This window comes from Mobula birostris, chromosome 5 (assembly GCF_030028105.1).
Source record: "Mobula birostris isolate sMobBir1 chromosome 5, sMobBir1.hap1, whole genome shotgun sequence".
Classification (NCBI taxonomy): domain Eukaryota; kingdom Metazoa; phylum Chordata; class Chondrichthyes; order Myliobatiformes; family Myliobatidae; genus Mobula; species Mobula birostris.
Window position 1 is genome coordinate 48,691,739 of NC_092374.1, and position 15,461 is coordinate 48,707,199.

The following is a 15,461-nucleotide window of genomic DNA, read 5'->3' on the forward strand; positions in this document are numbered from 1 at the left end:
CCACTGATCTCCCTCCTGGCACTTATCCGTGTAAGCGGAACAAGTGCTACACATGCCCTTACACTTCCTCCCTTACCACCATTCAGGGCCCCAAACAGTCCTTCCAGGTGAGGTAACACTTCACCTGTGAGTCGACTGGGGCGATATACTGCGTCCGGTGCTCCCAATGTGGCCTTTTATATATTGGCGAGACCCGACGCAGACTGGGAGACCGCTTTGCTGAACATCTACGCTCTGTCCGCCAGAGAAAGCAGGACCTCCCAGTGGCCACACATTTTAATTCCACATCCCATTCCCATTCTGACATGTCTATCCACGGCCTCCTCTACTGTAAAGATGAAGCCACACTCAGGTTGGAGGAACAACACCTTATATTCCGTCTGGGTAGCCTCCAACCTGATGGTATGAACATCGACTTCTCTAACTTCCGCTGATGCCCCACCTCCCCCTCGTACCCCATCTGTTACTTATTATTTTTATGCACACATTCTTTCTCTCACTCTCCTTTTTCTCCCTCTGTCCCTCTGAATATACCTCTTGCCCATCCTCTGGGTCCCCCCCCCCCTTGTCTTTCTTCCCGGACCTCCTGTCCCATGATCCTCTTGTATCCCCTTTTGCCTATCACCTGTCCAGCTCTTGGCTCCATCCCTCCCCCTCCTGTCTTCTCCTATCATTTTGGATCTCCCCCTCCCCCTCCAACTTTCAAATCCCTTACTCGCTCTTCCTTCAGTTAGTCCTGACGAAGGGTCTCGGCCTGAAACGTCGACTGCACCTCTTCCTACAGATGCTGCCTGGCCTGCTGCGTTCACCAGCAACTTTGATGTGTGTTGCTTGAATTTCCAGCATCTGCAGAATTCCTGTTGTTTGAAATTAAAGTATATTTTTGTTATACAGTATATGTGGATGTAATTGAATTTCATTGGTGAACCCATCTTCTATACATGATCGGCAAAAATTTGAACCAAAAGACAGAGAGGCTAGGTATATTTTACTGTTTAATAATCTGTTGTACTAAGATGTAAACATATTAATACAAATGATTTGCAATGCTTTTCCCGAGTACAAAGTAAACATTAATTATATGTTATTATTCTTAACAATTGAACTTATATAAAGGCCCAATTATTTCTCAGGTTTCAAGGCATCATCATTAACAACTACAGACAAATTATTGATGTTCTGCACAGACCAATGTCCAATACAATAGTTAACAAATACCTACAATTTGCTTGACTAAAATAGATCAAGAAAGATGGAACCAAGCTTGTTCACCACACCTAATGGGACACAGTTACTGCCCTAAAATGTCTGCAACTATGTGCAAGTGTTTAGCTACATGGAGAAAGTATATCCTTAGAGAAAAGTATTTGTACAGTTTTATGATGTCACTTTTGGTGGAACCAATAAATAGATTGTGAAGTCAAAAGTCGAACTTAACATACAAGGGGACTGTTCAACAGCCATACAATAATGGAGTAGAAACTGTACTTGAGTCTGATGGTATGTGCTTCCACACTTTTGCATCTTTTGCTTGATGGGATAGAGAAAGAAGAGAGAATGCCCAGGCTGGCCTCACTTCCCAATCTACTTCATCCCAGATAAGCTTGCAGCTTATTGTCTGCCTGCTCTTAATCTAACTGTAACACTTTCTTTCTGCATTCTGGTATGGCTTGTTCCTTTTACTGATATGATGAAATGATCTCTATGGATGGTATGAAGATTTTCACTGTACTTCAGTACATGTGACAATAATAAATCAATTTATCAATTTATTTTTAAATAAAGCTACTGTTACGATGCTTGAAACAGAACAATCAATTTGTACATCACATGGTCACTAAATCTACAGTGAAATAATCTGTCATCTGAATGCAAAATATTGCCAGGACACTAGGAGAATGTCTTTGCATAGTGTATTACTTTATATTCACTTGGTTAATATACAGTGGTTAATGGCAGATGTTCCTGATTAATGACAAATGTTTAATGTTGAATCTGAAAAAAGAAGACATAAGAGACTGAATGAATAACATTATAGTCATAATAGAAAATAACCATTAAAAGAAAAAAAAACCACTATGCATGAAAAAGAAGATGCTGCAACTTGTGTTTTTCCCTCAGGTGCTCCAGCTGTCTTCCTTTATAACAAGTGAATGGATGCTTGGTGCACCTCGAGTTTCAAACTCTAGACAATGGCTTTTTTCCCTCCCACACTCGTGTCACTTGTACATTTTTGGCTTCCGTAATTTACAACTAATTTAGATAAATGTGACTATAAATTTCTCAGTTAGCAAATTCTGCCAGTAATCTTCAATTTTATAAAGTTTTATCATTTCAGAATTAATAGGAAATAAACTTAAGTTTTTTTCTCTTCACAGAGGATTGTTTGGGAAAAACTCAAGTTTCCAAGGATGACACTAAATAGAGTCAAAGAAAAGTACAGCACAGAACCAGGCCCTTTGGCTCATCTAGTGCAAGCAGAAAGCATTTAAACTGCCTACTCCCATCGACCTACACCAGGACCATAGTCCTCCACACCCCTACTATCCATGTACCTATCTAAATTTATCTTGTACATTGAAGTTGAGCTGGCATGTACCACTTGATCTCACTATCCTCTGAGTTTCCCCTCATGCTCCTTTTAAACTTTTCACCTTTCAAGCTTAACCCACGACCTCTGATTGTAGACCCACCCAACCTCATTGGAAAAAGCCTGCTGACATTACCCTATCTATACCCCTTCTAATTTTGTGTATCTCTATCAAAACCCCTTTCAATCTTCTATGTTCTAAGGAATAAGGTCCTAACCTATTCACCCTTCCCCTATAACTCAGGTCCTCCAGACTCCGCAACATCCTTGTAAATTTCCTCTGTATTCTTTCAATCTTATTTACATCTTTCCTGTAGGTAGGTGACCAAAACTGCACACAACACTCCAAATTAGTCCTTAACAATGTCTTATAGAACTTGAACGTAGCATCCCATCTCCTATACGCAACACATTGATTTTTGAAGGTCCCTGTGTCAAAAACTTTCTTTGCAACCCTATTACCCATGATGTCACTTTCAATGAATTATGGACCTATATTCCCAGATCCCTTTGTTCTACTACACTCCTCAATGCACTGCCATTCACTGTTCAAGAGCTATCCTGTTTGGTCCTATTGAAGTGCAGCACCTCACACTTGTCTGCATTAAATTCCATCTGCCATTTATCAGCCCATTTTTCCAGCTGATGCAGATCTCTCTTCAAGCCATGATATCCCTCCTTGCTATCCAGTACATCCCCAATATTGGTGTCATCCACAAATTTGCTGATCCAGTGAACCACATGATCATTCAGATCATTGATATAGATGACAATCAACAACAGACCCAGCAATGGCCCCTGTGGCATGCCACTAGTTGCAGGCCTCCAGTCAGAGTGGCAACTATCTACTGCCACTCTGGCTTTTCCCACAAAGCCACTGTTGAATCCAATTTACTACATCATCTTGAATGCTGAGCAACTGAACCTTCTTGACCAACCTCCCATGTAGGACCCTGTCATTTGCCTTGCTAAAGTCCATATAGACAAGATCCACTGCCTTAACTTCATCCACTTTCCTGGTAACTTCTTCAAAAAACTCTGTAAGATTCATTAGACGTGACCTACCATGCACAAAGCCATGCTGACTTTCCTCAATCAGTACATGATATCCAAATACTTACATGTCCAGTCCCTTAGAATACCTTCCAGTAACTTTCCCACAGCTGCCTATAATTTCCTGGTTTATGTTTAGAGCCTTAACTAAATAGTGGAACAACATTCGCTATCCTCCAAACCTCTGTACCTCTCCAGTTGCTAAGAATGATTTAAGTATCTGTGCTAGGTCTTAGCAATTTCTGCATTTGCCTCTTGTAGGGTCCTGAGGAACACCTTGACGGATGCTGGGGATTTATCCACCCTGATTTGCCTCAGGATAACAAACATCTCCTCTTCTGTAAGCTGTACAGGGTCCATGAAGTTGATGCCGCTTTGCCTCACCTTTATAGACTCTGTCCATCTCCTGAGTAAATACAGATGCAAAAGAATTATTTTAAGATCTCCCCCTTCTGTTTTGGCTTCACAATTTTATCCCTTGCGATCGTTTTGCTCTTAACATATCTGTAGAATTCTTTAGGATTCTCCTTCACCTTGTCTGCTAGGCCAACTTTATGCCTTCTTTTAGCCCTCCTGATTTCTTTCTTAAGTGTTCTCTTGCATTTCTTATACTCCATAAGCACCTTGTTTGTTCCTACCTGGCTGTACTTGCTATGCACTGCCTTTTTTCTCTTAATCATGGCCTCAATTTCTCTTGAAACCAAGGTTCCCTACACTTACTATCTTTACCTTTTATTCTTTCAGGCACATACAAGCTTTGTACTCTCAAAATTTTGCTTTTGAAGGTGCCCCACTTACCAAGTACACCTTTGCCAGAAAACAGCCTGACCAATCGACACTTGTCAGATCATTTCTGATATTATCAAAATTGGCCTTTCTCCAATTTAGAGTCGCAATCTGCGGGCCAAACCTATCTTTTTGCATATTTACTTTAAAACTAATGGCATTGTGGTCACTAGATGCAACGTGTTCAGCTACACAAACTTTTTTTACCCGCCCTGTCTCATTCCCTAATAGCAGATCCAGTATTGTGCACTCTCTCATTGGGATTTCTATGTACTGATTATGGAAACCTTTGCTGAGCACGTTTGACAAACTCTATCCCATCTGGTCCTTTGACACTATGGGAATCCCAGTCAATATGGAAAATTAAAATCACCTACTCTCACAACCTTACATTTATTACAGCAGTGTGCAATCTCTCTACAAATTTGTTCCTCTAACTCCCTTGGACCGTTTGGAATTTGTTCCCCTAAATCCCTCGAACTGTTGGGAATATTGGGATGACAACATTTGTTCATGTTTTAGCAATAAAAAAAAGGTTTAAGCAGCAAGATTTTGGCAAGGTGCCAGTCTTTAAACTATTTGAAATGAATGTTCAAAGTCCTGAATCTATCATAAGCTAATGAACTCTAAAATACATGGTAAAATTGTTCTTCAGAATTCTCAGCGGCTCTTGCATATCCTCATTTCTTGTAAGTTTCTCTTCTTCTGCTGAAATGATAATAGTTGATTAAATGAATAAACTAATGCAAAGCAAAATGAGAAGGAAGAAAAAAATATTCATTGACAATAATCCCCAGAGTTTGTGTTCCAGAAATGATTCAAAGGCATCATGTCCATATACTAAACAGATGAGTTCACTGGTAATGATGAGTTCCATGCTTTCTTTCATTTGTGAAATGACCATCATAAATCTCTCTAACCTGTGGCTCTCATGAATGATGAGTCTTTCTTTCTTAAGTGAAGGAACTGCCATAATTTACCTTCAACAGTGAAATATCCTCTATATAACAAAGCTAGTAATTTATTGTTGACCTTCGTCTTTTGCTACATGGATAGACTTGGAAATTAGACAAATTGACAGAGCAGGATAAAAGGGTTTTGCTGTCTTCTGCAACCAATTTGCATATGAAATCAAAATAAATTCAAGTGGCATGTAGATTTGACAGGCCAGCATTCTTAAAAATTACTCTGATGCCATATTTGGAATATTAAGAGTGATGGATCAGAACAAGGAGTCATTACCATCAGTATTCCTTTGTGCATTCCTGCATTTTTCAGATTTTCTCCTGTATTTGTTTAGGTGGGCTCATGTGATGTGTGCTGTTGCAATCCCAGAAGCAAGATTTGTGAATGTAGTCGACCGCAGTCCAGTGGATGTTACTAGGATACCTTTGCAAAGATTGAAGCTCGTAAGTATACAGAATTATTTTATTTTCACTCAGTCCTACCTTACAATTCAGCTCAGATGTTTGGATTAAATCCGAGTAGGCCTTTTTTCCAGATATGATCAAGCACTCATTATGTTGCCCTGTTCTGCCTTTGGTTAATTGTTTAAGACTCTATCATACTGCATTTTCCTACGTTAATGGTTTCAGAGGACCCCATAATTACATTTATGAATGCAGATTGGAATTTATTTTCTTAATTAAAGGTCATAAAGTTCCTGCTTCAGCAACAAACCACCCCATAGTAAGGGTTGATGCTTTCTATTTAGTTGAGTGTTTTTCTCTCCCAACAGAAATGCGTATGGCCATCATTCAATTTTCTGTTAATGTTGGATAGGGTTTTTTATCCAGTTCACTGATCAAGCTTGCCCTCACTCTACTCCCCTGGTAGAATTCATGAGGCTCTGGAGGACTGACTGCTACTGTCATCTCACAAGGTGCAGAGGGTTGCAAGTGACAATCAGATCTCAGTGTGCTGGTCTTGAGGCCCTGTCCCTGTTTCCCCTTGGTTGTTGACAGATAGCTGCTGGTCTAAGCTTGGGAACTGTTGTAAAATGGGTGAGGCAGGTACATAGCATTTAAAAGACATTTAGACAGGTAGATGGTCAAGAAAGGTTTCGAGGATTATGGGCCAAATGTGTGATTAGCTTAGATGGGCATGATGGTTAGCATGGATGAGTTGGGCAGAAGGACCTGTTTCCTTGTTGGATTACACTGATACATTAAGGGAAGTATCATATGGTGTCTGATAATCAGAGGCATTTCAAAATTTTTGTATCATTCTAAGTTTAAAAAGTGCTAAACCTACACCTTAGTGCTCGAAATTAATTAGATACTTTAAAAACAAGCTAACTGTTTACTGCACTTGGCCTTCTATCAGAATTGGCAAGACCATTCAAAGCAATGGGTTGTCCTTTCTACACCAGACTTGGCTAGTGTGAAGCTGAAGGGTCACTCAGGGTATTTGTACTCTAGCCCTGTAGTCAGTGCTGAGATCAGTGGTAGAGTGGAGGTTGAATGTGCTAACTATTAAGTTCCAGCATCTGTGATTTTAACGTTGTGTGGTGTCGGTACAGAAGTCAGTAATAAGTTGATTTATACATGGTAATTCGCTAATGCTCCTCGACTGAACTACTTGCTGAAGATCAATGCATTTCTGTGCTTTTAATAGAAAATAAATGTTTAAGATGCCTCAGTTTTCGGTACAAGGACTTTGTATGTGAAGGAGCATTGGAGAGGAATTAATGATTCCATATGAATTTATAATTTTTAAGTATAAACTGGTGTAGATCAGTTGATCTAAAGATCAGTTATTAATTGATTTAATTTTAAAAATTGCCTTTAAAATTATTATAGAGTGATGGTTTCAAAGGTACATTTAATGTCAAAGAAATGTATATAATATACATCCTGAAATTCTTTTTCTTCGCTAAAAGATGGGAAAGGCAAAATGAATTATCAAAAGGCAAAATGTTTAAATATATTAAAAGAAATGCTATTTTGGGTAGTAAACATTTAATCTCTCTTATGGAAGTACAGAGGTGCATACTTTGAAAATATTGCTATTTATACCTACTCATTTTTTATTCACCTGATGCCTTCCCTGTAATCCCATTTGTCCCAATTTATTCCCACCTCTATTGCATGAATAAGTATCTAATTAACCCTGTGGATCCATAACATAATGTTGTTTTATATTACAACAAAATTCTCAAAAGAAAGGCTTTACCTTAGTCTCTTTCACTATCTTATTTGTTCATTTCACAAGATTATTTTATTTTTTTCATAGAGAGAGAGGGGGTTTGCATGTCAGCAGAAACATTGTTACAATAGTAACCTAATTTAAGAGTTTCAAATTGTTGAAGGTGCTCTGTATTTGTATCTCAGGTACAATATATACATCAAGGTAAGTCAATATGTGCAAAATCATTTAGTCTTGCAATAGCATTCTCAGCGACAATTTGTGGTCAGGTTCAAGAGCTTGATGGCAAGGGATCATTGATAATATGCGACTTCTTCATGTTTTGTTACAGTTAGATTCTGGAATGTTGTCTAGACTCAGTGGTTGAGGTTCATGATGCACAGCTGTGGTTTGTCCAGGATTGCAGTTGGACAACTAAAGTAACAAATAAAATGCTGGAGAAATTCAACAGAATGAGCAGCATCTGTGGAGGAAAATGGATAGTCAGCCTTGGGTCTTGACCCGAAACATCGATTGTCCATTTCCTTCTACAGATGCTGCCTGATCCGCTGAGCTCCACCAGCAGTTTATTTATTGCTCCGGATTCCAGTATCTACAGTCTGTTGTAGGTCTTAATGTTACGGAAAACTGAAGTAGATAGGCTCCAGATGACAGCTAAACTATATTAGCTCAGTATTTCAAACATTGTATATGCTTCTTTCAAACTCCAATCTTCTAAACGGAAATTTTACCTAATCCAAAGTGTACTTTCTTCAGTCTTAAAAAGGATACAGTGGCGCTGCTCACTTAGGATTCCTGTATTGATACAGTGTGCCTTTATATTCTCATTTGAAATTCAAATTGGAGCATGATTACTCAAGTTCATTCTTTCTAACAACCTTGGAAATGAGGTTGTGGACAATTGGAATATTGAAGGACAGTTACTAGATTTTTAAAAATTGTTTTGTTAACAATGGAATTGCTATAGTTGTTGCACTTGGACTACTGAATCTAAAATCTACTCCTGCCATATGAATCAAATTTACTATACAGACTGGTTGCTACAGCGTATATATCAATTTTGAAGAAGCTTCTGCAATACATAAATAGTAGTCTTGGAGTTGGGAGGATTTCCTCAGATGAAATGCGTCCATGATTCTTATGTCCCTGAAAACTATCGTATCGAAAGCATGAGTGTGGATATTGCAGACAATACTCCAGAACATAGTTACAAAGATATAAAACACTGGAGAATCTCAGCAGATCAAGCAGTAACTGTGGCAGGAATCGGACATTTGGCAGCTTGGGTCAAGACGCTTCATTTGGATCTTCCATAGCTGTTGCTTCATCCACTGAGTTCCTCCAGCATTTTGTGTGTTGCTTCAGATTCTAACATCTGCAGACTCTTTTGTGTCTCCAACATGGATGCAAAATTTTGTATTGAAAGTTTAGAGGATTTTCAAAGTTCAAAGAGTTCAAAGTAAATATGTTTTCAAAGTACATGAATGTCATCATATGCAACCATGAGATACATTTTCTTGTGGGCATACTCAATGAATCCAATAATCATAATAGAATCAATGAAAGATCACACCAACTTGGGCATTCAACCAGTGAGCAAAAGACAACAAACTGTGCAAATACGAAAAGGAAGAAATAATAATCATAAATGTTGAGAAAATGAGATGAAGAGTCCTTGAAAGTGAGTCCATAGGTTGTGGGAACATTTCAATGATGGAGCAAGTGAAGTTATCTCCATGGTTTAAGATCCTGATGGTTAAGGGGTAATAACTGTTCCTGAACCTGGTGGTGTGAGCCCTGAGGCTCCTGTACCTTCTTCCTGATGGCAGTGGCGAGAAGAGAGCATTACCTGAATGGTGGAGGTCCTTGTTGATGGATGTTGCTTTCCTGGACGATGTTTTGTGTAGATGTGCTCCATGGTAGGGAAGCCTTTACCCGTGATGGACTTGGACCTTATCCACTACTTTTTGTGTGATTTTTCATTCAAGGGCATTGCTGTTTCTATATCAGGCTGTGCTGCAGCTTGAAAATATACTCTCTGCCTCACAGCTATAGAAGTTTGTCAAAGTTTTAGATGTCATGCCAAATCGTTGCGCTCCTAAGGAAGTAGAAGCGCTGTCATGCTTCTTCATAATTACACTTATGTGCTGGGCCCAGGACAGGTCCTGTGAAATGAGAACACTGAGGAAAGTTGCTGACCCTCTCCACCTCTGATCCTCTGATGAGCACTGGCTCATGGACCTCTGGTGTGTCACAGTAACTTCGAATGTATTTCATTTATGTGACCTTGTTCTGTTCCGAAGTTCTATAAAATTCAGTTGTCTGGAACCAGAGATGTTGCAGTTCTGCTTCATTATTGGTCCTTGCAAGGCAGAGAGATCATATTCTCCGCCAGTGTCTCACTCTGTGCAACTTCCAGGGATGGGCAATTTTCCATTTGTATGCACATAAGTTTCAACTGATTTTTTTTAAGCATAAGCTGTACTAAGCATTTGAACAAAACATTTGATCTAAAAGTACAAATAAGAAAAAACACTATAGAAACTCTAGATCAAAGGCACAGCTACAAGCACTCATATGGTCTAAGCTACTCCTTTGTGGGATGTGAAAAATCACCTTTGTCTTATGTAGATCTAATTCCTCAACTCTTTCTAGTATTTTACCGACTGTATTGATGTTGCTTTCTGCATTTCAGCAGGGCTCAAAAGTGTGGTCACTCTGGCAGCCAGTTTTCACTTTGCTCTCACCTTTACTTGATTGCTATTAGGAAGGAGGTACAGAAGCTTGAAGGCACACACTCAATGATTCAGGAACAGCTTCTTCCCCTGGTCATCATTTTCTGAATTCATAGTTTTTCCCTTATTATTATGCATTGCATTGTACTGTTACTGCAAAGTCTACAAATTTCATTATGTATGCTGGTGATGTTAATTCTGATTCTGGTTATCTCAGACTCTTTCCCTTCTGGACCTCACTGTCTACATTTCAGGAGATAGATTAGTCACCAACATCTACTAAAATATCTATAGACTCCAATAGATATTGTGAATATACTTCCATCCGTTCTCCCTCTAGTAAGGATTCCGTTCCATTCTCTCATTTCCTCAGTCTCTGTCTCATTTGTTCCGATGATGAGACTTTCCACACAGTTGCCTCTGAAATGTCTTTCTTCTTTCCTAACCATGATTTCCCCATTACCACATTTCTATCGTATTCTCTTCTCTCTTTATCTCCCTTCTATCTTTAAATTGTATGTATGCTTAAATTACAATTGAAAACAGAAAGCATCACTAATAATATTGCAAACACATCACTGGACATGTTAGAAAAAACATTTGTTCAGGTCTTGACATTGCTGTTTTAAATTCAGCTCTGTCTCTGTCCTCAGCTCCGTCCCTGAAAAACAGAAATGATTTGTTGTGTGCAAAGGGAGATAAGTTTGAAGTAGTAATTGATTTTTTTGGACCCCGAAACACAACTTGAGTGATGGAGCGAGCTGAATCACTTAAATGTTTCCCCCTGACTATTTTCCTGTATTATTCTTGCTGGACTGAGTGCTAAAGGCATAGTTTCTCATTTTCAGTAGATCCAAAGATCTGCCCATCTCGAACTAGAATGAGCAATTTATTTAGTACCTTTATTCCTGCAGAACCAACTATCCAGATGAGTGATCCTCTTGGCTGTGAGCTGAGAAGTCTCTCTAGTTTTGTGTTTGAAGGAGGGAGCACTGCTCTGTTCCTTGGAAACAAGAGCATTTGCTCACTTGAAACAGCTGGCTTAAGAGCTTATTTTCTTCTGTTATGAGACATTTCTATGGATTCAGTCACTTTGTAAATCAATACCTTAACCATTGCATTCATCTTTCAGAACATTTATGACTTGTGTCCTGTTTCTCATCACCTAATCTTATATACTTTTAGTCACCAGCTTGAAATTTGTGACCTACATGCTATGGTGTAAAGATTTCTATGAAGTCATTTTAATTTACTGTATTGAATTGGACTGCATACTTTAAAGAAAATATTTATTGTTTTATTTTTTATTAAAACGTTAATACAGAATCCAAATAATTTCTTGTAATATTTGCTCATGTATATCTTTGTCTTGACAAATGCATATTAGCATAGTCAGAAACATGAGAAGAAATGCAGATGCTGGAAATCCAAGCAACACACACAAAATGCTGGAGGAACTCAGCAGGCCAGGCTGCATCTATGGAAAAGAGTATAGTCGATGTTTTGGGCCATTTCGTTTCAGTCCTGCTGAAGGGTCTCAACATGACACATTGACTGTACTCTTTTCCATTGATGCTGCCTGGCCTGCTGAGTTCCTCCAGCATTTGTATGTGTTGTTAACATAGTCAGAGTTGCTGTTTAAGCAACTTAAAGAAAGCAAAGGGGAAAAACTGTGGTTCATATATCACATAACCTCTCCCTTTTAAAATGTCCCAAAACACTTTAAATAAAGTACGTCTTGTTATAAAGATAATAGTTTGTTTGTGAAGATGATGAGATGGTATGTTTTAGTAGTTTATTGTGTTCATGCCATTTTCACCTTTCAGACACTTGTTTTCCTATGTAATCCTCTGCTTCCCATTCTACTGCAGTTCTTCCAGTTTCTTTTCTCCTTCCTTCCTTCCACTTTTCTTCATCCCCTACCTCTCAGTTTATCTCTCCTTCTTTCTTTGTCTTTTCTTCCTACCTCTTTAACTGCTATTTGAAATTTATTCATCTCTAGCGTATCCCATCTTCACATTAACTCTTCAGATCCTTTTTTCCACAAACAGCCCTTACCTGATTAGTATTTTGAACATTTTACTTTCTAAATTTCAGATTCAGTCACATTGATTGCATTTTAATTGATTAAATATTGGCCAAGGGCAATGCAGATAACTCATTTCACTTTTTTAAAATAATCTCATCAGGATGCTTTATTGGTATTCATCTCAGTTTGCAGTCAAGGTTTTGATTCTATGTCTCATACAATACGCACTACCTCTCACAGTACTGACTTCTTCGACAGGACTGTCAGCTGTGGTTTAGTTGATTATGCTCTCTGAGTCAAAAGATCTGGGCTCAATTTTGGCTGTGCTGACTTGAGCAAAAGTCTAGTCTCAACTCCAGTGCAGCACTAAGGAAAGGCATTATTCTTTGGTATTAAAACAAGATTCTTCTCTTAAATAGATATAAAACTTCCTGTATCTAAATTTTGAAGAAGGAGCAGGAAGATGGTACTAGGATCCTAGGCAATATTTATCCCACAATCAATATTTCTGGGTAATGAAATATCAGCTCATTATCATTTATTTCTGTGTTAATTTTATTGCATTAGTTCTCTGTTGTACTGCCTGTGCTTCAGCAGGGAACATAAAAGAATTAGTTGTAAGGTGGTTAAGGGATATCCAGATAAAGAGGTAATTGGTGCTTTATAAATGCAAGTCTTTCCTTATTGCATTATAGCATTAGCCTTGATTTTTCCACCAGCATCTCAAACGGTGTCTGCATATTCTGGTGAAATCCCAGTGCTGAGAAGTTAATTTCTCTCATTTCAGAAAGACTCTTTTCAAGACATAAAACAGCACTTTAGAGACTGGGAACATCACTGGACTTGTGTTTCTGCGTGAATGATTATTGCCATTTTTCCTTCCCAACTGCTTTGCCTAGATATGATGCATAATTTATGCTCATTGGTTTCTTATTTCCCTTCAGAACTGTGACCTGTCATTTATGTGGGCAAGTACTCTGTCTGTAAAATTGCAATACATTTTAGATGCTTAAAGGAAAATGTGTATTTAAAATCAATTTCAGGGTGTCAAAATTTTTAAAAATATAGATTTTTGATTAAAATATGTCCTTCCTCATTGACTGTCTCCTACATACAAATTCTTACTTCGAATAATACTCCTGAATAAAGATAATAATACTAGTGATTGTTAACTTTTCTAGAAAAGTAGGAGGCCAGTATAGACATAAAGGATTCTGCAGATGCTGGAAATCTAGGGAACCTTACACAAAATGCTGGAGGAAGTCAGCAGGTCAGGCAGCATCTATGGACGGGAATAAAGAATCAACATACATCAGGACTGGAAGGGGAAAGACGCCAGAATAAGAAATTGGGGAGGAGAAGAGTACAAGCTAGAAGGTGATAGGTGAAGCAAGTTGGGGAGGGGGATGGAATAAGAAGCTGGGAGGTGATAAGCGGAAAAGGTAAAGGGCTGGACCAGGAGAGGAAAGTGGCCACGGGAGAAAGGGACAGAGGAGGGATACCAAGGTGAGGTGATAGGAGATGAGAACCAGAGGTAAGAGGGAACTCAGTGGGGAAATGAAGGAGAAGGAAGAAATTTCGTGAAGCTAGAGAAATCGATGTTCATGCAACAGATTGGAGGTACCTAGACAGAATACAGTACAGGTCCACAATCCCTTATCCAAAATCCTTGGGCCCAGTTGCATTTTGGAATTCAGAATTTTTCGATTTCAGACGCCTCGCCCCCCCAATACCAAAAAAAACACGTATGCTCAAGTCCCTTATTTCAGTGGTCCCCAACCACCGGGCTGCAAAGCATGTGCTAGTGGGCCGCAAGGAACCGATAAGAGTCAGCTGCACCTTTCCTCATTCCCTGTCACGCACTGTTGAACTTGAACATAGGGTTGCCAACTGTCCCGTATTTGCCAGGACATCCGGTATATTGGGCTAAATTGGTTTGTCTCATATGGGACCGCCCTTGTCCCGTATTTCCCCCGCTAAAGTAGAGCATTCCTATGAAACCTTTCATGTGGAAATGGCGTAAAGTGAAGAAGCAATTACCATTAATTTATATTGGAAAAATTTTTGAGCGTTCCCAGACTCAAAAGATAACCTACCAAATCATACCAAATAACATATAAAACCTAAAATAACTTTAACATATAGTAAAAGCATTAATGATATGATAAATACACAGCCTATATAAAGTAGAAATAATGTATGTACAGTGTAGTCGGAAAGATTAAGCCAAAACTGATTTGTGGAAAAATAAATTGACACGTACGCGCATGCGCATGTTACATATGCAAACGTCACGCATGCGCACACAGGTGCCTGTGCAAGGCTTCATGGTCATGGTAGTCTTTCTCGGGGTAAACACAGGTGTCCCGTCAACACACAAAAAATGCTGGTGAACACAGCAGGCCAGGCAGCATCTATAGGAAGAGGTGCAGTTGACGTTTCGGGCCAGGACCCTTCATCAGGATTTGACTGCTACTTTTGTCCCTTATTTGGGAGTGAGAAAGTTGGCAACCATAACTGTAAAAGACATGTTGAGGTGAGTTTAACCCTACTTGAACACCCCCCGGTGAGGAAGATAAAGAATGGTAGTGTGAGGGAACCATGGGTGACAAGTGAAGTGGAAAATCTAGTCAGGTGGAAGAAGGCAGCATACATGAGGTTTAGGAAGCAAGGATCTGATGAGTCTATTGAGGAATATAGGGAAGCAAGAAAGGAGCTTAAGAAGGGGCTGAGAAGAGCAAGAAGGGGGCATGAGAAGGCCTTGGCGAGTAGGGTAAAGAAAAACCCCAAGGCATTCTTCAATTATGTGAAGAAAAAAAGGATGACGAGTGAAGGTAGGACCGATTAGAGATAAAGGTGGGAAGAAGTGCCTGGAGGCTGTGGAAGTGAGCGAAGTCCTCAAGGAAAACTTCTTTTTGGTATTCACCAATGAGGGGGAACTTGATGATGGTGAGGACAATATGAGTGAGGTTGATGTTTTGGAGCATGTTGATATTAAGGGAGAGGGAAAGGAGGTGTTGGAGTTGTTTAAATACATTAGGACGGATTAGTCCCTTGGGCCTGATGGAATATTCCCCAGGCTGTTCCACGAGGCGAGGGAAGAGATTGCTGAGCCTCTGGC

The 15,461-nt window shown here is 39.2% G+C and overlaps 1 protein-coding gene across 3 annotated transcripts in view; it reads left to right on the plus strand.

The window, feature by feature from the left end:
* Positions 1 to 15,461, plus strand: part of LOC140197685 (lysine-specific demethylase 4C-like) — a 385,265-nt gene that overhangs the window by 270,142 nt on the left and 99,662 nt on the right. For all 3 annotated transcript variants that reach the window (XR_011885993.1, XM_072257997.1, XM_072257998.1), the window contains exon 17: positions 5,730 to 5,838. Coding sequence is in view for 2 of the 3 variants with exons in the window: in XM_072257997.1 (XP_072114098.1) it covers positions 5,730 to 5,838 (109 nt within the window). In the remaining variant the exon portion in view is untranslated. The remainder of the gene's footprint in view (positions 1 to 5,729; positions 5,839 to 15,461) is intronic.